The sequence below is a fragment of the Aythya ferina genome (genome assembly GCF_964211825.1).
Source record: "Aythya ferina genome assembly, chromosome: 9".
NCBI lineage: Eukaryota > Metazoa > Chordata > Aves > Anseriformes > Anatidae > Aythya > Aythya ferina.
The window spans coordinates 12,271,477-12,296,062 of record NC_140305.1 but is presented as its reverse complement, the minus strand read 5'-3'; the positions used below and the strand labels follow the sequence as shown (position 1 = coordinate 12,296,062).

The 24,586-nt window shown below is 43.9% G+C and overlaps 2 protein-coding genes across 7 annotated transcripts; one reads left to right on the top strand and one right to left on the bottom strand.

The window, feature by feature from the left end:
* Positions 1-951: 951 nt before the first annotated feature.
* CEP63 (centrosomal protein 63) lies at positions 952-20,860 on the bottom strand. Of its 6 annotated transcripts, none has more exons than XM_084529951.1 (15): positions 20,549-20,860; positions 18,971-19,106; positions 16,991-17,171; positions 15,879-15,974; positions 13,491-13,616; positions 12,516-12,629; positions 9,879-10,112; positions 9,506-9,651; positions 8,577-8,711; positions 7,838-7,952; positions 5,787-5,984; positions 5,294-5,380; positions 4,630-4,832; positions 3,738-4,062; positions 952-1,482 (listed from the first exon to the last, which is right to left on the bottom strand). In XM_084529951.1, the coding sequence occupies exons 2-15, from the start codon at positions 19,012-19,014 to the stop codon at positions 1,324-1,326; spliced, it is 2,163 nt and encodes a 720-aa protein (XP_084386077.1). In that variant the 5' UTR covers positions 19,015-19,106; positions 20,549-20,860; the 3' UTR covers positions 952-1,323. The 6 variants fall into 6 exon arrangements, with proteins under 6 accessions (XP_084386077.1, XP_084386078.1, XP_084386074.1 ...); XM_084529952.1 differs by lacking the exon at positions 20,549-20,860 and adding an exon at positions 20,005-20,245 and having other exon boundaries at positions 9,879-10,115; positions 19,069-19,106; XM_084529948.1 differs by lacking the exon at positions 20,549-20,860 and adding an exon at positions 20,005-20,112 and having other exon boundaries at positions 9,879-10,115.
* On the top strand, positions 20,322-23,768 carry ANAPC13 (anaphase promoting complex subunit 13). Its single transcript, XM_084529954.1, has 3 exons — positions 20,322-20,435; positions 20,658-20,773; positions 23,314-23,768. Exons 2-3 carry the CDS (start codon positions 20,675-20,677, stop codon positions 23,437-23,439), a joined length of 225 nt encoding a protein of 74 aa, XP_084386080.1. The 5' UTR covers positions 20,322-20,435; positions 20,658-20,674; the 3' UTR covers positions 23,440-23,768.
* The last annotated feature ends 818 nt before the right edge of the window (positions 23,769-24,586 follow it).

Genomic DNA, 24,586 nt, shown 5'->3' with positions numbered 1-24,586 from the left:
TTATCCTTGTTCAAAGAACTCTAGAAGAAAGCCAAAATAAAAGAACTCGTTGATTCAAAAATCCTCCACCTCTTCAATTCTTGTTTTTTGGCACAACAAAGAGTTGCAGTCTGCACGCAGGCATCATCTTTGCTGAATACATCTACCTCATCAGATGGCTGCTTTATGCATGCATAGGTTGCTTTTGTATTCCTAGTTCTTGACAGCATTAAGCTGTTTTAGGACAAGGTGAAGCTGATGGAAAGGAACAGGAAACTTACAGACAGGGACAAGGAGCACCTCCGTGCCTAGGTTTGTCTGGACAAAGGTTGTAAAGGCTCAACCATAGGAAGAGTTGCAGAATGCCCCTAGAAGAAAGGCAAGTCCATAGAAAACAAATTCTGTTAACTCATTAACAATTTTTCTTGCAAAAGGACTGAAGAAACACATCTCGAATGTATTCTAATGACACAGCTCAATCCGACTGGGCAGTGTCCAAGACACTGCCTAGATACAAGCAGGCTGATAACCAGCTCACACAGCAGCTGCAATTACATCTGCTGTACTGATGAATTTCTCTTGTTTGCGGGTTCCCCTCCCACCCGATTTCATTTTCCACTTCCAACTACTATTCTTTATCTTATAAGAGCTGTGACCACAATCAGAATTCAGCTATTCACTCCTCAGTTGTTTTGTAGTTCTCCAAGCAACGTGCAAGCAAGATAAAGAAGCCAGATACTATACAAACAGTAAAGTGCACAAGTTGCAAGATGAACCAGGAAATATTAAGAAATTCTGCTATGGGAAAAGTAACTGGAGAAAATACAGGTGGACTCAAAGAAAAGGAATTATATTTCTTGAAGAACACTGGTAGAGGGAAAGAATGGAAAAATTGTTTATCATAGTTCCTGATGAGATAGCAACATAAGCCACAGAATTCACTCTGTAAATTTCCACAGAGAAGAAAAGGGACGGTTTTCCACTTTACTTTATTTCAATGCTTTTACATGTATAAAATACACTTTAAATACTTTACATTAAAAATAGAAAATGCTTCTAAAAACACCATAATCTGACCGAGTGCACAAACACGTATCTCTGATGCAGCCTTGTGACCCACAGCCTGCTGACTAAAGGTCTGTGGGGGAGTACTGCCCTCCATCAGATCAAACGTTTAGAGAGGAGTTTCCTTTCCTTGGCATCCAGGCTGCTGATCCAGCTCAGAGTGGGAGGCAAGGCCTCTCACTCAAGCCCCAGTGGCAACTGCTTTTAGGTACCTTCTTCAGGGGCAGTTTGAAACCATGCAAGTAAAGTAGCATTCAAAGCAGTGCATTTGAAGAAACACTACTCCTGCTGTCCGAAATGTCTCACTATCTTTTCACTCTCTTTTTTCAGTTCCTCAATGTGAGCATCCAGGCATTCCAGGATGTGCTGGGATCTCAGTTCTTCCTCTTCCAGGTACCTCGCAGCTATTGATCCAACTGAAGCTGTAGGCAGGGGGCACTAAGGAGAAAAAAGGGGTATAAGATATTCTTTCATTCTGAGTTTCAGTAAGAAATGTTACTGATCAGCAAACCACACAGCTAAATACACTTCTAAAGATTATGTCACTCAGAATTTTACACTTGTGTCATGTGTAAATGTCCCTCCCAACAGTCTCCAAGCAGCAGCAAATACTTCCAAAGCTTTTGCCAAAGTGCAGGGAGTAAGGCTGGTACCTCGGCACACGTACCTTTTCCGTTTCAGCCATTCCCCACAGAGCCAACTGGGGGCTAGAGCTGAACAGAAACAAGCTCTCCATGTACCTGCATAGCTGCTGCACTTCACGGTGAAACCCTGGCCCCAGAAGCATCAACAGGAATTGGCTATTTACTTTGGAGAAACTGGAGTTTCACTTCAATCACCAGCCCCTCCCCTTAAGATAATGAGAGGGAATGATGTGGCTTGTGCAACCATCGCATAACTCTACAGAAGGTCACCACAAAATCCCAAGGGTCACCTTGACCTGGGAGCATTAGTCCAGCCTCACTTAAGGTCTATATTTTGCTCCTCACCTTCATAAAATCCTCAGTGTGCGGTAACGTCTCAGAATATGGGTTCCAGAGAAGAGACAGAACTGCCAGGCTGGAGCAGCACCAGGAATATCTTTCTTTTACACACCTCCTCTTCCTAAATTAATGGGTGTCTGCCACAGTCCCACAGGGGAAGCACAGGGCAAACTCCCATCGCAGCTCATTGAATGCCACTTCAATTTGGCTAGCAATGGTCAATGAACTATTCCAGATTCTTTGCTTTACAGTCAAGAATTGTTCCTGCTACTCGCATCACTTACCCACAAGTTCTGAACTTACAAAAATAACATTGTAAACTAAGCTTAAATAATGAGTTGAAGAGAAGCTTCCTGCACAGGGGCTGGCAGGTGAATTACAACAGAGCTGCTTTCCATTACAGAAAACTTGCCTCAGTGTCTTGGCAAGACAATACAACTGGTTATTTCCCAACCCTGGAGTCTCATGGTTTTCTGGCCTTCTATCAACAGGCAGGAACAAAGGAAAACAAAAAAAAAATGCTGCAAACAGCAAGAAAACCTCTCCCACTCTGTTATTGCCTACTGGCATGAAATCTCCTCTCGATGTTAAAGGAACTAATTTAAAGACACAGGAGCTTGACCATGAGAAGGGAGTCCCAGTCATCACACCAGAATAATTGTGTTTCCTCAGAAATCTTGTTTCTACCTCTGAGTAAATACAGAACAAATAGCTGCAATTTCTCTCCTACAAAGCATCAAGCCCTAGAGCTTCTCAGGGCCTAAAGTGGAACTGTTTGCACTTTGATGCCAATCCTGCCATCTGAAGAGATTCCACTTAGACCTGACAAGCCTCCACTTGCCCACGCATGAGCCTTGGAGACTTCTCCAGGGTCCCCAAGACAAAAATACCTGTTGTCACAGCTTACAACACGCAACCAGAGGAGAAAAAACTCCAAAGACTGCTAGGGGCAGCACATCTGGAGCAAGGACCAGTACCCAGGCTTCCACCCTCCCTATACTACTACAAACCTCCCTGGTTTGACAAATTCCAGCACACCAGTCTGCGTCCTTCTGCCATTCCCCTCCCTTCCCTGCTCAAATCTGTCTACAGACTGGTAACTGCTGGAGGCACTGGGGTATACGGTCCGAAACACCTCAGGCAAGCAATGAGCCCAAGTTTCCTGTGTGTTGGGCAAGTGCTTCAGCAGCAGAGCTGAGGTAGGAGGACAGAGAAGGTGTTATTTTTATATTTACAACCTCCACTTGTGCAGTAGAGCACTCATTTCAAGCTCTCCTATCAGCTGACATAAATGGCTCCAAGTGCAGGGTGCTGCCTACTGCAGTCCCACCCAGAGGAGTCAGACTCACCTTACTACAGTCCCAAACCAAAAGCTCAAGCAGAATCCCGAAGCAACAGAAGCAGGTCCTGGTACACACTGATGTACATCACCAGTATGGAGAGAACCAAGTGCTTCTGGAATGAGCTTAGCAGTTACACCAAACAAAACCTTTCCCCAGAGAGTTCTGAACAGTAATTACATGACTCCCATTGTCCAAGTAATGGCCATCCAGCATTGTTTTCTCTTTCCTGATTTACGCTTGACATACGCTCACAGAACAAGGCACCACACAGACAGATCACAGACTCAAAGATGTGAATTTTGCCAGATGAGAACCCAGATATATTGTCAGCAGCTGAATGGCAAACAGCTTCTATGCAACTGCTTACCAAAGGCACAGATTCTCGCTGATGATTTGCGATGCACTTCTTAGACGCTCCATCTGGAAAACCTTTGCTGTCATCCACCACAAGGAGCAAAGAATCTGTTCCCTGCAAGGAATCCGAAGCAAGGGTGGGTGACTCCAGGCAGCCCTTCCTGCTGGTCTGGGTGGTTAGCTCACCAGTCTCAGGGATAACAGCTCCCATTTCAGCAGGCAAAGGCTGGATCTTCCGTCCCTGGGGCTCCCCTTGATGATGCTGAATAATCTTGTCAGGCTTGTGATGCGTTTTCTCTGTTTGTTCATCATGTTTGTGCTGTGATTCCCTGGTTGTCCTGCAAGGCAGGTTTGAAAACATAACTGGCTGACAGTTTGCCTCGTAACAGCTGAATTTCAGCAAGAACTTGCACAGAAATAGCAATTAACATACAGTTTACTGATAGCCTTGGCAATCCAGACTGGCTATCTCTTATTTCCATACGACTCCCAGATGCACATCCAGTCAGCAGGGAATTCTCTCTCACTCTCCTGCTACTGTAGATATCAAAAGCTATAGTATACACACATCCTAGCACTGAAAAAAAAAAAAAAAAAAAAAAAAAGCACAGCTGCATGTGCCAAATCTAATCCTTTCACCAAAAGCAGCACATACTGCTTCTCTATCTAGAACAGAGGCAGTCAAATACTAGCTGGCTTTGCAGAATGCAAAATAGCTGGGACTAAAAGCTATTGAGCTGCTTAAAGCATAAAGGCAGATTCCAAAGCAGCCCTTTGTGCTCTCCCATACATACTGGACAGAGATGCTGTTCCTACAGCACGTCATTAAAATCCCACGCATCCCCACACTGTCCATTTTCCTTCATAGTATAGAAGCAGCATCCTTGGGGTTATGCAACACTCACCTGCAGTGCACATCCCTGGTCTTGGGCTCTTCGCTTTGCAACTGAGCAGTGCCCTTGGGTTCATCCTGGCAGACCTGGGTAGTGAGCTCCAGTTTTGCTCTGGCCTCTGCTAGATCCTTCTGCAATTGCTGGTTCTCCAATTTTAGTTTATTCAGTTCAGTAGCATAGCCTTCACTGAGTGCTCTCAGGGTGACATGTTTTCCCTAACAGAGAAGGGCTGAAGTCAAAACTTCTGTTTGGCAAGATACCACAGTTAAATCCAGAGCAAAGGCTGGGAAGTGACTTCCTAAAACATATTCTACCATCCCAGTTTTGACTGGCAAAATTTTCACGGCTTTCCTAAGAGCAAATCAATTATATATGACTTAATCGTGTCTGCATTTAGCCAAGATGTGCTAATCTGCCTAGGAAAGGAAATCTTTCTCATCACTGGATGATGCTTTTAAAAACAGTCAGGAAAAGATGGACCAAGAGGTGTTCAGATGTAGTCCTTCTCGTTACCCCAAGGCCAGAGGCAGAAACATGACCTCAAGTCCTCTTCCAGCTGTATATTCCAGGATTCCCTCACTTAGTTAAGATGCAAACCTTTCAGCCTAAGCTGAGAACATTTAGGTTGGGGACCCACAATGCTACTGGCTTCCCATCCCTGTTCCCTCATGCATACCTCTTGCATACCAAACTCCATTTTTTCCAGCATCTCTGAGAGATGACGGTTTTCCAGCCTCAAGGTTTCCAGCTGAACTAGAATTACCTGAGGAGACAGAGGCAAGTAACAGCTCAGAAAAAGAACACAACACATACCTACAAAACCCCATAGCCCTTTTCCACCCTCAGTTGCAAGATTTGAGCCATTATGCCTGCAAGACTGTAGGGAAGACCAGGCAACTAACAGCACACAATTATTTATTTGGTTTCCAAAGATGTCATCATCCAGACCTAGATAACATGAGCGATCTCAAATAATTCTGTAGGACTGCCTGTTACAGGTTTGAAAAGAAGGAAGATAGATTCACCAAAAATCAGAAGATTTCACCAGAAGAGTCTCAAAGTCTTTGTTTACAGGTTGCAGACAGAAAGAAACTCAACATAGCTAGAAAGTGTAGGGCAGTATTCCAAGCCCTCTGTTCCATTAAAGAGACAGCAGAAGAGTTTTTTACCCTGTGCTCCACTGCTTTCCTCTCTGCTCTTTCAATTTCTGTTCTCAGCTGTTGTTCTAGGTCTGATGTGGAACCATTTGCAGATGCAATTGTGATGTCCCTCTGGTGTAAGTCTTGTGTCAGTCTCGAGATTTCTTTTTTCATCCCTTCTAACTCACTTCTGTGAGTTTGTTCAGCCTGGCAGAGCTGCTCTTTCAACTGGAGGAAGATATGCACACACAACCCATGATCTTTTAACAGATGTTTCAGCAAGACAGACAAAGCATTGGATACAGTCATGTGAAAACTAAGTACTGGAAAACAGAAAGCTCTACGTAACAACCCCCCAGTGCATGCCTGTCCTTCCTGATTGAAAACCATCCCATCCCACTCCTTTCTCACACCATAAACTGCCAACTGGGACAAGATGCATGCTGTGGAGTACTTAAGATGATCTACAGTCAATGAAATCACAGCCCCTTTAGCTCACCATGCTACCTCAGTGGCCAACAGAGACCCGATGAAATTACTGGGCAAGCACAGTAACACTTCCATAACATAACCTCGCAGTTTGCCAAACTGCCTTCCTGAGTTGGAGATGGTATCTTTAAATAGCCCTAACCAGACTTTCCTAACATGAAGGTGTCCAAACACTTTTGATTCAATGGTAGCTTGTAGCAACTAAAGCTATCCATGGCAAATTTCCACAAGCTAGCTATGCACAGGGTAAAAATATACCTCTTTGTTTTCATAACTCTATTTGATGACCACTAGTCCCCGTATTATGAGACAATAATCATTCCCTATTTATGTTCCACATGACAGGCATGACTTTATTTTTAGTACTTTCAATCTCATTTATCTCTTTTCCAGTTTGGTAAATCCCATTTCATTCAGCTGTTCCTTCCATAAAAATCACACCAGCCTTTTGGTCTTCTTTTTCCATACCTTACCTTGTTTTATTAAATTCCCTTTGAGATGCCAGATCTGAATCGCATACAATATTCTGGCAGGGACACTGAAGGTTTATTCGGTGACATACAGAACAACATAGAGTAATTTCTTCCCTAATATTTTATTCCATTAACCAGAAATATTGAGCACCTAAACCTCCAGGATTTTGCTGAGCATTACATACATTTTAGAAAACTGAAATGGATGATCTCTGCCTAGCCATGTAAATACCATACACAATATGTATACACACACACATATATATATATTGATTTATATCCATGTCACCTCAATGCCTCCCAAGTATATAAAATAGAAACAACCGTAACAAATCTCTTTCCTCCTCACAGCCTGCAGAAGATTCATTGATTGGGTGGCTGTTTAAATGTGCAGCCAAGTACACATCTCCGGCAGGATCTGCATCTCTATACATTTTGAATATGGGACAAAAGATTTTCACAAAACTGAGGTTTTTGCTCAATAAGGTTTCTACTCTAGCCTGACTCCAGTTAAAAGCTCTAGACCCTTCTTAAAAGCCAAGCCTTTTGGAAGGCCTGCTCCCCCAGGGTGCATAGAGCATATGAGCTACTCTTATTTTTTCCAGATCCAGGATTCACATCTAGGTATCAAGCCTAAAACAAACTCCTTTATTCACATACAGACGAGAACACAACTTGAAGATGTATCTCAAGTGTGGTAGCATTTATTACAGCAGAACCTATTCCTTCCCTGTTCTTCATCCTGTTGGGAGCCTGTAGAAGGCAGAAGCTCAGTATTCTAGGCTTGAATTTCTTTGCACATTCGCCCTTACAGCATCAATAAGAGTATCTCCACACTGCAGAGAAGCACTGTGCAACATAAGAAACAGGTCTAAGAGAGGCTCACAAAGTCAACTGCACAGCCACGTACAGAAACCTGAGAAACCATCCTCTCAGTTCCCCCTTTTCAGATCTTCTCCTTATTCTTTAGCATAACCCTGCCTCCACAGCACTCTCTGCTTTGGATCCCCTCCGCAGCTTTGCTAACAGTGCACCACAGTCTCTGCTGAGGCACATGACACGCACAGAGAACAGCTGACTCCACGCCTTTCCCACTCTCCAGGAACAAAGCGACGTTACCTTTTTAATCTCTGCCTTCGACTCAGTATGGTGTTCTTCCATTGACTGCAGCTCTTTGATATTCTCAGCCAGCTCTTCACTCAGCTGTACACACCTTGCATTTGAAGACACCAGGCTAGATGCCAAATGTAAAACTACGGATTAGAATACTCCAAGAAGGAGAACACGGTCAGGAGAAACTTTGATCTTCCAAGCAGTCTCCTATGTCTGTCACAACAGAAACTGAACTCTAACCTAGAAGTTCCTTAGCAATCCTTTGGGTTTCTGTACCAAAATCATTTTAAAAGGAATAAGGAAGCTGATCTAATAGATACAGTGGTTTCTTGTTTTCTTCTTTGTAATAATAAGATTACCAACTTCCCATGCAAACATTTGTCTGAAAACCACAAATTCAGAAAGGAAAACTTGTTTATAATTCTTATTTCACAGGTTTAGATCTGGTTCTTACCAGCTGCCTAACAAAGGCTCCCTAACCTATTACAAATGAAAGTGCTAAGCCTAAGCAAGCCAACATACTGAAAACACCCACAGTGTGCAGTGAAAAGCAGCCAGCCAATTAGCAAAACAGTCTCACTATTAAACTGCAAAATGAATAACATTTGATTTCTTTAGCCCTTTAATATTTTTAAAAGCCTACAAAAATCAGTGGGCCTGGTTAATTTGATGAATACAACACATTAGGTATTACATTATTATCCAAGTTTCATCACACATTCAGGGGAAGCAAGCAGTCAGCTACCTGTTCTCAAGGTGAGTCACCTCTGACTGTAAGTGCTGTTCCTTCTTCTGGGCAACATCCAGCTGCAGGAGTACATGCTCCAGCTCTAGCCCAGGAGAAGACAACTGCTTCTCCTGCAAGCGCTCCTCCAAGGCCCTAACCAGAAACATGAAATTTAGTTTCAGTAGAAAACCATTATGCCTGATTACACCAATACAGGAAACACAATCACTATCTGCTTGGAATTCTCTGAAAACTGCACAAAACCCAACATTAGGTGACACGTGTGCACTGTGAATACATAAACATGTCAGCTAGAGGACAGCTGCCTTTTGAGTTCAGGGTGATTGAATAGGACTGCATCCAATTTGATGTTGGCCTCCCTGAACCAGGCAGTTCCACTGCCATCAGCAGACACCCAGTAACTGCTCACAGGAAACTGTGTGGCGGCCAGGTAACATAAGCCAACATGTTTTGACATGGCCATTGGAACCCTCTAGCTTTTGCACGTTGCCAGTGCAGAAGGGAAAGGCCGAGATAATCTTCTCACATGTGTTACCTTACCAGGGCCCTCATTTTACATCATTAATTCACTGAGAACTTCCACTGACATTGGTAAGCTCAGTATCAAAACCTGAAAGTCCTCCAGCACACATAAACACACACACACAAAAAAGAAGTAAACCATGCTCAAAAGCTCTGTGCTGTCCCCAGAAAGCTAGCTGAGTAGAAAGCTGATTCCTTCCACACTCTGCTGAGAATCAAAAGCAATGCAAACTGGCAAATACTGCAAGGAAGTACAGCACTTGTGAGAAACTACTGTATACTACCCTGTATTCCAAGTGATACAGAGCCAGCTCTATGAAAATGCTGCTTCTTTTCTCAGTGGAAGAAACTGGCATATAGATTTGGATGCAAGAGCATAAGTACCAGTGAAGCACAGATGTTACCTGATGAGGAGTTCTTTCGTGTGAAGAGTTTCAGTCACTCTGGCCAGCTCTTTCTGCAAGTGTTCCTGGTGCAGCTTGGAGCTGTCAATGAAATCTTCCTGAGACTGCAAGGTGGCTCTCAGTTCCATCTTCTCATCCTGTAACACCTGCAGGGGAGGAAGAAATGATTGTTGCAAGATGGACTAGACTAGATCAGATTGTTGTAATGAGAAGAGAGGTTGAACAGATTTCTAAAGAACCCTTGAAAATAGTGAGGAGCACCACATGGGTACAAAGCCAGCTTTGAGGCCAATGAGGCACTTCACAAAGGCTCTAGAAGGCTTACAAAGGCTCACTGCTTTAAATGCAGGTTCCCAACAATTCCTTCACTGACCTCTAACATTTTCTTGGATTGCCTTAGTTCTTCTTGAACTCTTTGTTGATCTTCCAGAATCATCCGATTGTTTTCAGTCAGATCATCCACTCTCATGTTAAGCCTCTCCACCTCCAGCTCGTTGGCACAGATAGCATCATTGGCCCTCTCCAGCTTGCTAGTTAAGTGCTGGATTTCCGATCGGCTAGCCAGCTCCACTGACTCCAGAATCTGCTTCCTATTGGCAAGCTGAGTCTGCTAACAGTAATCGGTATGTATGAAAGTGAAATTCTCAATAGTACAGTACATCAAACCTGAATTCGAAACAACCATTAGTTTCTTTGCACAACAAGTCACATCCTCGAAGTAAGCATGATTACCTTTCAGGGAATGAAGGAAAGCATTATTCCAGGGTTACAAGGTAAGGTAGTTCTGAAGCTAGACAGAATTAAAAATAAATGAGAGGCCTCTCTGATTCTGAAAGGGTTTCAAAGAGAATCCCAGAAAAGAGGATCTCAAATCACTCAAGTTGTCCAGGTATGAACTAAGAACAAAGCTGCTTAATATTTTTGCCCATTAACCTAAGGCTAGACCAGAAGAAATGACAGCATGTAAGGTTTGCAAATGCCATACACAAGCTAGAGATTACCCCATCATTAATTCCATGCTAGGACAGAAAGCAGCTCTTGGTGCACAATAAGGGGGGGGAAAAAAAAAAAAAAGATCAAAAACTGAACTGGGTACAACCACCAATTATGCTTTGCTTTATGCAGTAAATAATCTGGTTCTAACACCCTGCTAGAATGCTCACTTTGAATGTTTTATTGTTTTAGCAGCAGACAAAAAAACGTAATAGCATAAGGAACATATGACTAGCAAACAATACATGCACTATTATTTACAAGCATGATACTTTATTTCATAGCATTTTTTCCACATAGTTAATTGGTGAAATTTAACAACCCAGCTCTCATGTAAGCTTCTAAGAATATTCACTTGGTGTATTTCCTTTTGTATAGTACCTTATAATTTTTAAGGGCTGAAACAAAATATTTGAGTAGTCCTTTACTCCCAATTTCTAAGAGCAGCAATTCCTGCCAGTTTCAGAATCACCACTTGCCTGATACATAATGCCTCATAACTGAGAAAACTATAGTAACTGTGCGTTTGGAAGACTATGGTATAATTTTGATTACAGCCTTTTCAGTATTTGAATAGTCATGACAGAAAATGTAATCAAGAGGGGCAACAGTTTAAAGTATAGCCTTTCTCAGCCCAATAAACCAGAGTGCCAGACTACCTGAGCATTTGTTTCTGCATTAGGAAAATATATAAGCTCTCTCTTATTTCCAGCCACCGAACATGCAGAGCAGCACAGAAAGCAAGTTTCACCTGTTGACTTTAAGGGCTGCAGGTGTTACAGAGAGGTGCTCATCACTGGATGAGAATGGCAGGCTTCCCTTAACTACGCTGAGAGATATGAGGGGGACCCAGCTGACAGCAGGGAAAGAGAGAGTACTCCACGGTCACAGATCTCAGCTTGACCTTGTGCCAGAAAAGCAACCAAGCATACAAAATGCATAGAAACATCCAAGACAAGAATTTAGTAGTTTCATGCTGTGCTTTTCAAAGAAACTAAGGTTTCAGGCAGTCTGTTCACAGCAACTATGCACCTAACTCACCTACACTGCTTAGGAAAAATGTCCCCAAATGTCTGTTCTTCTGCTGCACACTGAGTTCCTCTGTGCTCCAGTATACCAGCCTGCACTCCAAGGACACATCTGTTCTCAGACAATTGAGCTATCAATGATAAAAAGACAGCAGAGCAGCAAGACCTTCTGCTCAACGACTCTCTCTGCATTTGTAGATCTACTAGTGTCAGCCTCTCACAAAGCCCCTGTCAGAGCCAGCTTCAATCCTGTCATCACAAACTTCCTCCTTGCAGGAGCTTCCACTCAAGAGTAATTCAGGAGCCCATTAAGTGTAAAGTCCCCAGCAAGAGCTTCTTATCAGTGTCTGCTGTGATTGTGTCAGTGTGACTTCACAGCTGTGCTCTAGGTCAATTCATCTTGCTCTGCTGCAGCACCACTAACTCACTGAACGATTAGCTTTTCAGGAACAGCAGCCCCATTACTTCTTGCTTTTAGGAGACCAACAATAAAAATAAAAAACAGGGCTGAAAAATGCTGTTACTTCAGTACTTTGAAGTATCTGTTGTAGGGGAAGACTATTTTCCAGCATCATCCTCTGAGCTGGACCTACAAGGTACATATTTAGCTACTGGCAGGTAAATAGCTTTGAACTAGATGACTTGATGTAATGGCTATTTTAAAGTGTTGTATGTCGTGGTTTCTGCCTCTCAGAGAAAGCTTCAACCTACTGCCTTCTCTGCTAATTGGAGCAGGGGGAGGGAGAGCTGCAAGAGGTTTGTCTAACCTCTGTTGATAGACTCCAGATCTTTTTTCCATACAGCACTTATACAAAATAAAGCTTATTCCACTGGGACATTAAAAGTCATTTCAATGGCAGCCTAAACTGGATTCAAGCCTGAGAGATTTCATTAGTCTCTCCCTCTTCCCTCCTCCCTGCTCTCCCACCTGCTGCCACAAACAAAACAAAACAAAACAAAAAAAAACTTTCAGCGCATATTAATTGTACCTGAATGAGCTCAGACTGCTCAGCCAAAGCCTTCCTCTGTGCTTCCAGCGATGCCACCTGCTGCTGGTAACGCAAACGCTGCTTCTCCCAGTCAAGTGATTTCTGACGAAACTCCTGCAAGGACAGCAGGGGTGGCTTAGAGCGGTACATCCACTCAGTTGACAAGATTGCCCCCTTCCAGGTCATACCCATGTTTGCTTTCTCTCTCCACCATATCCTCACGCACCTTTCCCCACAGCGGGGATACCATTAGCCAGTCATTTGATGCACCAACTCAGCGGTACGAAGCCCCTCACATACTGTGCTTGCTTGTATTTCCCTCCCTCTCGAGATGAACGTCAGTGTCAATTATTGCTGTTTACAAATGTTAAGTGCTAAAAGATTCATGGCTAGTTTCATGGATTTGTTGTCAGAGGTTTAACAATTCAGGCCGGCTTTAGCTTCCAAGACAGGCTGCTATTGAAGTCACAAAGATGGCAACCATTAACTACAGAGTTTTAATGCTATCCTCTGCTCCACAAATTGGACACTGCCATCAGTCAGATGCATTTGTCAGCTACATCTACAGGGTACATTAGAAGAAAATTGAGTGCGGTTGAGCTCTGCATAGCAGGAAGATTAAAAGACGAAACATGGTTGAGAAGTTTTATAAGTAGCTCTTCCCCTCTCGAAGAAGCGAGATGACAACCTCACCACACGGGAATTATTCCACTCACATAATTACTCTTCCAGCACTTTCTTCCTTTCATTTATTCAAAGATTAGGAACAGCGAAATAGTTTATCCTGTGTACTTAGAGGCCTCAATGCAGCCAACAGTCTTTATTACACAAGTAATTGAGAAGAGCTAGATGGAGAGCACCTTTTAACCAGGATTCACAGTCCACTTCCTAGTTCACTACTCAAAGTCACCAGTGAAGCCCAGAAAGTCAGTTCATACGTGCGAATCGATTAGCAATTGGTTTCGAACTACTTACCTCCAGCTTCCTGGTCAGTCGTCTCATTTCAAACTGGTCATCTCCTTGTCTCTTGTTACATTCTTCTCTAGCTTCTCTCATTTGTTTCTTCTGCAGCTTCTCATAGCTTCTTCTCAGCCTAGCTAACTGCAGGAGTTCAGTAAAAAGGACAACTTTGTTCAAGGCCACCAGGCAAGAATTAAATAGCATTTTGAGGGAAGGCATACAAAATGGTTTCACGCAAACAATTCCCCCAATCAAGGCCACACAGCTTGCAAATGAAGATTTATATTTGTATAATGAGCCTATTATACTGATAGTATCACAAAATACGCTGAGTTATATAAGAGGAGCAAGATGCCACACTTAAGTCATGACATCAGCAGCTCCAATTAGACCCCTGTCTTATCACAATTAAAGCATGACTAAAATATTGATCAGATGGAGGTTTACTTGTAGCTGGTAACGTAGCTACAGCGTGGTACCTCCTCTCTCTACAGGTGGCTCCCAGCCGCAGCAGCAGCAGCAGGACCTGTGCTCTGTCTCCTGTGGTGGGGCACACCATGCCAAACAGGGGCAGGCGGGAGTCCTACACAGTTTCTTCGAGGTTAAAGCGAAGCTCAGGTGGGGACTGGAACTCTTCCACTTAGCAGAAGGAAGATCTGAGAATTGCTATTATACATAATATTAACACTACTTCATCTGTCATTTTCTGCTTAGATAAACTGTGCATTTCACAATGACTGGAGCATGCCAACAGAAAATATCACTCCTCCGCCTACTGCTAGAAAGCTGAACTCTTATCAGAAGCACGAATGAGGAAAAAACTCTTGACATTAAAATGACCCTCTGTGCAAACAATCACTTACAACTCGCACAGCATTTTCCATCTGATGAGCTCCCTCAACTCAATTATTAAATAAATTAAGTTTCCACTTCATGGTCATATGAATTTGAGAAGACATCATACCCATTTTGGGAAACGATGGAGAAACCTAAGCTCACGGATAAACAGGAGGACTGTGAGAACAAACGTCTGAATCAAGGCCTCATGATTCAGTCCCACACACCGGTCACAAAAGGTTCTCCAGTGCCCTGAGTCAGCACAGTACTTCAGCACGTTCAATGGGAATGGACAGATGCACAGGCTTAGAGTTAATAGGTGAACATGTTTTGCCAAACGAGTCAGGAGATTACAAGCAGTGGTTTATTCTTTCAACAACCTCAGTGAGTTGGACACTGTACCTGCAATTTTACTGGTAATTGTGGTAAACTGAGATAGAAAGAATTTCCCCAAACAGCATTAGCAACAGAAGACCGAGGAATATTGCAGCTTAATGTCATCTACATTAATACTTTGTGGGTAAAACACCAACGCATTGCAATTTTAACCACAACACACACTTTATTTTAGCCTTCACAATTTAGGCAGATCTGCCAATGCACCTCAGCTTTGCTCTGCAGCTTATCCACTATTCCAGTGGGAACATCTACTGAATGAACAGTTAATCATACTGAACAGTAAGGTGTTTTAAATGAGGACAGATGCTTTCCATCGTCAAAGCTAAGACTACCAAATTAATTTAACTTACAGCTTACAGCGAGTATGAACCAGGCCCAACCCTCCAGAGAAAAAAGGTAAGCGCTCTACTAGCTGTTCATGCCATTTACTCGCTGCTTCTGACAAGCAAGTGGAGACAGGCAAAGAGTTAAGGTATAAACATGGAATGCTGCTGTACTACCTGCAGGATATTGCGTGTGTATCTCCTTGTGGTGAACAAGCTTTTTGAGATGAAAGCTCTGAAACTGTTTTTTTCAAAATATTTTCCAAGTGCACTTAGTTTTTATTAAGCATATTAAGACTAATATGCCTTGGAAGAACAAAATCCGCATCAAAAAAAAAATCAGAATGAATGGAGGCAGAAAGATGATGAGACTGCATACCAATCTCGTCTCATTTTTTTCATACAATCAAGGCCAGTTACACCACCACCCCATTTTAATTTCATGAAATGCTGAAGGAGCAAACTGCTGCTGCCTGTACCCATAGCAACTTCTGTATAAGCACTATGGTGACTAGAATCGGCAAATACAGGAAATTTTTGCAGTAAACTTCTGCAGATGTCTAACACATGAAAATTGCAACAGTACACTTACTACACATTTCTACTCCAACAGTCTTCTTTGCCACGGAGTTCCTCCCAAGTGCTAAAAAACAGGGCTATCGAAGCATAAAAATACCACTTTGTATGTGTGCAACGCTCTCTTTTTTTAAGAACATAAACATCCAAAGAATGGGAAGTTTTAAAACCATGACATTTAAACAACAGCAATGATGCAAAGTATTTTACCTATCAGATCATATGTCAGCTGGGAACCAAAAACCAATCCTCTCTTTTTGAAACTTACCTCCTCTTGAAATTTCTTTAGTTGCTGTTCGTATTCTCTAACCAAGTCCTGTTTGGCTGTTTCCATGTCTTCTAGCTGCTGACGCAACATGCCAACCTGAACGACAAATCAAAATGCAGATGAATAAAATAGAAACAGACTTCATTGTCAGTAAATACAGGGATTACTTTTCATTTCATAAATATACACAGGAGAGGGAGTGGCAAATGAATGCTAAGAGACCCTCAATCTCCTAGCAACTGGATGTTTCAATGGGGTCGCTCACTATGAACCAGAGTAAGCTTATGCCTGAATCTTTGGTTGGCTGGGACCAGAACTGCTTCTGTTCTGGCCTCTTGCTTTCAACCAGTTTCTGGCTTTCTGGGGACAAAAATGACAGTTTTGGCTTGAAAGAAAATGGTATTTTTCTCTATCATTTTCATCATATTGCCTCCTTGACTCTTGCTGATTTTATCTGATCCAAAGAAAGATACAGAAACTCGTTGTACAAAAGAAAGCCAATGCTCCACATCCTGTGCAGAAATGTCACATGTTGATGCTTCTACACTAATAAATAAATTTATTACATTTCCTTCAGTCTTTAGATAGAGGCTACAATACCTGACCTGCATAAAATAGCCCTCAGAAAAACTCTCACCAACATCTTGGTCTAGTTTACACCACTAAACATTTTTCTGCCCATGCATGCAGGCTGCAAGGCTGTTGGCTACTGCTGTATCCAGATTCAGCACCTCTGGGTTCTCTTTAGAAACTCTGGCCATTCAACTTGCACCAACTTCAGCCAACCCTTAGAGAGCTGATCATCTGACTTTGGTTGAATTATGAACTGGACACCCTTGTCCAACAGGCTCCTTTATAAATTTGAGTGCTGATTTCCAGTCATGAGACAGGCTCCTGTTTTGCTTAGCATAGCTGTTTGCTAAAGTTAATCCTTTGTTTTGGCCTGGCAGTTAAACAAACAAATCTGAATCAAATCTGATGAAACTAACTAAAATACAGGTCCATGCAAAGTCAGAAGACTCTGAAACTGAGGTTCAGTCTTTATATTATATTGTAACATGCAAAACACACAGGTGGATGCTGATCAGGAAGCAATAAACCAGAGGCAGTACCTCCTTATATTTTTCCTCCAGAGCAGCCCTGGCTGAGGAAAGCTCCTGCTCTCGAACACTCAAGCAAGATTCCAAAGCCTGTGTCTGACCTTCCCACTCAGATTTCTTGTGAGCCACCATAATGTCGATCTGCTTCATCAGCTCCTGCAGCTCAGCCTCGCAGGAAGTCAAGAACCCACCGCTGGAAGGGAAAGAGCTTCAGGTCACAAAGCAGGCACCACCCCACACAGGTCCAGCACCCCCACACCAGTGAAGTCAGCAGAACAAACCAACTTGCCCTAAAGGCACCAGCACTGCAAGCTACACTGCAGTACTGTGAAGTCTATGCAAGCCAGCTTGCAGAGAAATTTATGGAATACTTAACACATTCACCCAATTGTCTAACGCACTAACTCACAACTGGTATGTTTATACCACTGAGCAGAAACTTACATTTGACAATGACCAATGAAGAGTACTTTTGAAATCCCAGTCAGAACAAATGACCTATACACTTTAAAATGGAAGGTGTTTTGCCTTCTACTCACCACATAACAAGCACCTATAAATACTTTTGTCTTGATAGTATGCATTATCAAGGCAAACCGGAATATGTTATATCCACATTTTGTATTGGTCTTAATTGCTCTCCAGACAGAGGCATTTTATACTAAGTTTCAGTCACCAGAGAAATCTTACAGCCAAGCTATCAGCTCCCGAAAACAAAAGTTTATCACAAATGCAGACAAACCCCTAAGTAGAGGGGGTTGGATGACAACATGATAATGAAGAATAAAACATTCTCAATCCAATGGGGAGAGTCTGCTCCCTAGTGATGCTGCAGTTTCTAATTTGGTGCAGTAATTATTGAAGCCAATACAACTAACTCCTCTGAAACTTCACAAGCTGCTAAGCCAGGGACAATATTAAGGCTTGCAAGATACAGCCCTAGAGGGCAGTGAACTCCATGACGATCTTCACCCCTTTAATTTGCCTGTCAAACAGAAAGCACTGAAAAGAAATGGAAATCAATAGGTTAAAGGATTGAAATTTCTCTGTTCCCCCAGAGCATATGCACACTTCACAACTTGACAGTTTTTCTATAGGGAAAGAAATAGTTCTTAAAGCAGCCAAAATCAGTTAAATTTGAAGTTCACCCTGTCCTGCGAGTTAACCAAAAATTAGCAGCTATTATGCAGAGCAAGAACATTTCCTTCTCAGCATCTGCTAATATAACGCTAAGTCTAAACTTGATTTATGCAACCAGTTATCTGTAGAAAATATATGGTATTGGTAAACTTGAGTCACGTTCTCAGAGAAAACTATGAAAATAGCATCAATGACTTCTGCTTCATGTTTATTTAGTAAATAAAACATTTTTTTCCATTATTGGCACTACAGTCTCTCTCTGAGATCCAAAAGTCTAGATACTTTAACCTAAGACAGACCATTAAGGATTCTTCAGAGACAAATGGGACTCTGCCGTTTCAACATAAGCAGGAACTAATCAGATGCTTGCATTAAAAACAGACAGCAAAGATATGTCTCATTAACCTTGCAGGGCTCTTAAGAAAAATATTTATTCACACTTCTAATTGCCATTGCTCCTGATGCTACAAGGTAAGAAGGGTCTTTTAAAAAAAAGGGGGAAAGGAGTAAAGGTTTTAGGAAGATGAAACATTGAAATTCTAACAATTAAGACCACAATATCTAACAGCAAAGGATTACTGCAAAGCCAGCTAGCTGAACCAGCAACTTTGCTTCTGACCCAGCTGAAGGCCACTACAGGCTGTATTTGTCCACCAGCAGACACTGGGGGATAAACACCAAAGGCCTTATTGAAGCAATGGAAGTTTGCATAACAACGGTTTTGGTGTAAAACTGATTTGGTTGTAAATAAGAATCACAGAATCACAGAATTTCTAGGTTGGAAGAGACCTAAGAGGGAAGCTCTGTACTTAAACTATTTTAAAAGACTGGCATACACTTTTGCTTACATACCTCCCCTGCCCATTTCTTTTCATTCCTTCCAACAAAGCCTCCATCAGCAAATCGGGGTGGATTTAGCAGCTAGGAAAGTACACAAAAGCAGCGCTCACCCGTGGCAATGCAAGAGCAAGCCTACTTCTCCATCCAGCTGCAGAACAAACAGACAAGGCCACAGGGGAAAGAAGTTAAAAAAAAAAATACATAATATATAATTATCACACTATTACAAGTGAGCAGAACAGCGGTCACCTTCATGAATTTACAAGCAAAATAAGGGAAAACAGTTTTTTATACAGAAGAAGACCCGATACAAGCACGCAGCAGTGTGAGACCGCAGCGATGCTACGCTCCTTAGAGCACACAACTGCAGCTCACGCAGCAGCTGTACCAAACCTTGCCAAACGTCCACACGGCCAGCCCAAGATCCACCTCTGACTGACGCATTTGTTACTTCAGACAACAAATACCAGTGCTGTGTAAAAGCAGGGGTATGAATCTATCCTTCACTCAGGTCTCTCCCTAGCCCATCAATCTAAACAGACCCCGCGATGTTCTGCTGCGTTCAGCATACGCTGGGGCTTGGTGTAGTTCTGAGAAGTGCCTTTTAAAGACAGCAATCACTTCTTAAAGACTCCTCTGGTGCCTTAAGCTCTGAAGGCGAGCTGCCCAGCTGTACAGCAGCAGTTCTTTGCCTCAGCTAACCCACCACCATCCTTCAGGTCACAAACACGCAGATACGTATGCGTGCACGCAAAATTTTCACCTGTACGTGAAGCAAGAAGGGCTGATCCTACAGGCAAAAGTAGGGGGAGGTTAAAAATGTAAACAACAGAAAAAGCTACGTTACAACGGCCCCATGCCAGAAAGCTAGAATTTATTTCAATGGCTCCCCCAGGAACCAGTGGCTCCGTAACAGAAAGGCGGTTCAACACCTGAGGATAAAGCCCCCATCCCGCTCCTACAGCGCTTCCAAACCCCATCGGGACACCAGACCTGGGGACCCGAGCAGTACCGCAACCCCCCGTGCACGCAGGACTCCGTCTCACCCAGGAGGAGCACACAAAATCCTTTCCCAGCTCCGTGCTCAGCACCCCCCGGGCACCCCAGCCCAAGACCCAGCCGAGGGGGGAACCGAGGGGGGAACCGAGGGGGGAACCTGGCGAGCGCCGGGCCCGGCCGCCCCCGAGCACCTCAGGCGGCCCCGCGCTGCTCCGCTCCCCTCTCCCCGCTCGGCCTCCGCCGGGGGACGGCGCCGCTTGATGACGGCTGGCGGCGGGCGCCGGGGAGCGGCGGCGGCCCGAGGAGCCTTGAGGCGGGCGGAGGCAGCGGCCCCGGCCTCGGGAGCCGCCCAGGGGCCAGAGGGAGCCGGCGGGGCCGGTGGGTTGGCAGCGGGCGGGGGCCGCGCTGCGCCGCCATTACGCGGCGGGTGCTGCCGCCCGGGTGCTGCCTCACGGTCTCCTGAAGGGAATCTGTGAAGGTCGGTAGCCGTGAACGCGCTCAGGGCTGTGCCGTGGGTAGCACCAGGCTCGCGTTGTGCCAGGCTTCACGCTTCGTGTACGGGGATCGAGCCCAAAAGCCGGGTGGCCATGCCTGGAAAGGGTGGGAGCAGGGGGAGCCGAGGTGCCTCGGCTGCGCCATGTGGGTGCGTGCAGGCTGCGGGGTGTTAATGTGTGTCCAAAACAGCGTCTCGGTGTCCCAGGCCTGCCTGCTGCGAGGATGGACAGCGAGGTGCAGAGGGACGGCAGGATCTTGGACCTGATCGACGACGCCTGGAGGGAGGACAAGCTGCCCTACGAGGACGTGGCCATCCCACTGGTAGGTGAGCGGCGGCTTGTCAGCCCAAGGTTTCACGCAGCCCCTGCCAAAAACAGCACAGGCGATATTGGCATCGCTGATGTGTATGAAAGGTTCCTGGGATGGGTGTGACGTGCTCTTTCCTGCCCTGTGTGCCAGTCAGGCCTGTGTGTAGATGAGGACGTGGATGTCCCTGTCCCCCTTCCCCAGCCAGTGGCCAAATCTCCTCAGAACTGTAGCACCCGTCCCACCACACACTGCGGGGTTTGGCACCGGGGGAAGCAGAATTGCCCTCTCTCTCTCTCTGTGCTACCCTTTGGCATTGCCCGCAGTGGCCGGTTCATTTGTAGAACAGAGAGGGTCAGTCTTATGCTAACAGTTAAACTCTTGGTTTCACTTTATTTTCACTTCCTGACATTCCCTTATTTTCAAATGTCTTCCTACTCAGACTTCTCCAAACACATTGTTGCAGTTGCCACTTCAAGGATAGTAGGGAAAATGCTGGCACCTGCAAGCAGGACTCTTGCTTGTAATGCTGCATCCAATGCATGGCAGCTATCCTTCCATCCAGTGTATGGCCTGTACAGCTGCTAGGCCAGAGAGGTGCAGCTGAGGAAAAGCTACCTCTTATCCCACAAATCCCCAGACTGAAGCTTCACATATTCCCCACCAGCACCTTCCTTAGCCATTGGGGACTGCTGTGAACTGAGAAGTATCTGAGGATTTTCCCTTTCCTTCTTCAGTCAGGTGAACGAGCTTTACCCAGGCTAGCACTGACAAAGTAGTCATGCCAAAATTGTGCCAAACAAGAGGCTGGTAGGTTGTTTTAGAATCACAGAATCATAAAGGTTGGAAAAGACCTCCAAAATCATCTTGTGCAGCCGTCTCCCTACCACCAATATTACCCACTAAACCATGTCCCTAGGTACCACAACCAGCCTTTCCTTAAACACCCCAGGACAGTGACTTTTAGCACAGAGACATTTCCAAATTTCCAGTGACATGGCGCAGGCTTTAGCCCTTACATCACAGCATGCCACCATTCTTGGATAACGCAGCTCAGGTTTGGCCAAGCCCCTCCTTGGTGCAGTGAGGGGATCTCAAAGCTATGATCCAGTCAGAGCGAGACGCCCAGCACTGTCTCTTCAGGGGACAAGGCGCAGCTTCTCACTTCCAAAATCCATGTATACAGCACACAAGTTTTCACAGAATCATCTAGGTTGGAAGAGACCTCCAAGATCACCTAGTTCAACCTCTGACCTAGCACTAACAAGCCCTCCAGTAAACCATATCATTAAGCTAACCACTTTCCTGCCAAGGTTTGAGCTAGAGGGAAAGATTTTACACAACTGTGGTTCTCAGATATGAGAACCCAAACCCCACTTTGCTTAGAATAATGTGTTTTTTAAGGCAGTCTGAATATTATAAATTGGTTCCATGATGACATTTGCCATCACGCTGTGTCCAGGTCAAGAAACACTACTGTTTCTTTACTTACAGCTATCACCTTTTCAGCTACTTAAAACACATACAGGTGGCAGCCTCAGAGCAGGAAGCCTCATCAATTAACAATAGGAAGAAAGGCCTGGTTGTGGATAAACAGATCCCCAGGGATGGGATTGGCTCTGATCACATGGAGAAACCAGCACAAATTCCTGGGAGACTTGATCAGAAGCACTGTGAAGGAGCAAGCAGAATAGCTGCACAGTGGTATTTGAGCCTGTCCTGAGCATCTGATCCAGTGCTCGTTGCAGAGATTCCCATGAACGAACATGGGCTGAAGTCACATGCCATTTTCAAAACTGACAGATTTTATTTAGCTCGTGCTGGGATGTCCAGAGATCTAGGACTCAGAATTCTTGCCCAAATGGTTGTTTGCGGAATGTCTTGCGGAATAACACATACTCTTTGTGACCACACCAATACAGCAACACTGAGAACAAATAATATAAGGAAGCAAAATGAAATTTCACTTAAGCTGTACTTCCTCCTTACCGTGCCCTGAGGAGCTCTGTGCTGCACCTGGTAGGGGTTTCTGCCATTTCCTCTTGCTGTAGCACAGCCACACCTGTGTTCAGCATGTAGGAAGAGGAAGGATTTCTCACCTGCCGCAGGAAAGTAATATGTTACAGAGCCAGTTGTCTAAATACAGCTACAATAAATGCAATATCTGTATTCTTGGCAACAGCAAAAGAAACACATTGCAAACCAGCACTGAAATAATTGCACCATACTATTATTTACTTACTTTGCATTTGCTATATATTCTCCTTCACTGCGTGTGCAGTCTGAGTATACAGCAAGGCCCCAGGGCCCTGGAAAGCCAATTTACCTTTCAGATGAAGCATCATAATCATATGAAAAGAATATTGTTCATAACTAGGCTTAGTAATGTTTTAACTGAATCACTATGTGTGAAATGTATTGTTCAGGTGCCCCCTCTGGTCTCATTTGTGGATTTTTGTATTTATTCATACGAAGTCTTAGTCACCTGCTCCTTCTAGGAAGCAAGCCTATTATGCATGGAATGCATTGTACCTTTTTTTTTTGTTTGTTCTCAGAATGAGCTTCCTGAACCAGAGCAAGACAATGGTGGCACAACTGAGTCTGTGAAAGAACAAGAAATGAAGTGGACAGATCTGGCTCTCCAGTATCTCCACGAAAACGTTCCTCCCACAGGAAACTAGCGAATCAGTCAGATTTCATGCAGGGGATGCATGAATGTGATACAAAAATTACTTTTCGTCTGACCATCGTCATAAGCTTCTCTAAGGCGGAAACAAAGTTCCTGAAGACGGCTTGGATTCCAACTACTCAGTGACTAAACACAGTTTAACATGCTTCTGTGATCTGTGTGAAACAGCAAAGGCTATCTGAAACCTCAGAGCTAACATCGGAATGTTTCTCTTTACTTATGTAACATTATTTTATATCTTCCGTTAACTTATTCTTAAGTTGGTGCCAATTTCATTCTTAAATGTTTTCTACATGTGATATAAAAATAGTTTTTACTGTCTGACGTTGTTCTTTCCTTTCAAATCTCACAACGGGATCATTTGTGACTCTGAAGGCTCATGTTCCAAGTATAACGGTGTATTTTGTGGCTAGAGCTCACTTCAGAAAACCCAAATAACCTTGAGTCACTTGTTACCATCTTTAACCAGTGTGTGACGTGAGTGCAAGACTGGTCAGTCAGATTCTAGGACTGGAAGTCACGTGCAAACACAAGTGGCTCTTTGAACTCCTCATCTCAGGATTTGATGGTGGCGTTGGACAACATCTCCAGTGCTGACGTCCTGGGGATGTTTGCCAACGTGCATTCTGTCACCAGTCTAATTTATGCTGAAATGGGGGTTACTCAGAATCATTGTCTTTTGACAGATGTTTGAGAGTTACAGGGAAGAGCCTGCCAGTCCCAGTCAATTGACTGATGATAGCTGCTTGGATGAGCTGTCTCGTAGGGGAAACAGCAATCTAAGGGAAGTGGTGGGGAAAAGAAACAAGTGGAGCTTAGCTTCAGGCAATAAATTGTTACCTCTTTTAATGCTGAGAAGAAAGGCAAGGGCCTATTGATTTTGTTACCTCATCTTATCTCTGATTCTCAAATGTCTTTTGCGATAGGTAAAAGCCTTCTGTTCATCTTGCATGTTTCACTGTTGGACCGATTCCTTCACACCATTGGCAGAACTTGCTAAGGAGAAAATATTTTGACAGAGTTTAGGATTACTGGTAGAAGTGAGAAAGGAACTGGAAGGAAAACAATGTTTCAAATGATTTTCTATTGCCAGTGCACCAGGAAAAAAAAAAAAGGAAAAAAAAAAAACATTTTCCTGG

Excerpts from the sequence above, each read along its gene's own strand:
- CEP63 (XM_084529948.1), bottom strand. The coding sequence starts at position 19,014 with ATGGAGGCTTTGTTGGAAGGAATGAAAAGAAATGGGCAGGGGAG. Across the intron at positions 5,381-5,786 it reads GGAAAGCAGTGGAGCACAGG|GTAATTCTAGTTCAGCTGGA; the intron begins GTAAAAAACTCT and ends CTGTCTCCTCAG. Across the intron at positions 1,483-3,737 it reads AGCGAGAATCTGTGCCTTTG|TGCCCCCTGCCTACAGCTTC; the intron begins GTAAGCAGTTGC and ends TTTTCTCCTTAG.
- ANAPC13 (XM_084529954.1), top strand. The coding sequence starts at position 20,675 with ATGGACAGCGAGGTGCAGAGGGACGGCAGGATCTTGGACCTGATCGAC. Across the intron at positions 20,774-23,313 it reads AGGACGTGGCCATCCCACTG|AATGAGCTTCCTGAACCAGA; the intron begins GTAGGTGAGCGG and ends GTTTGTTCTCAG.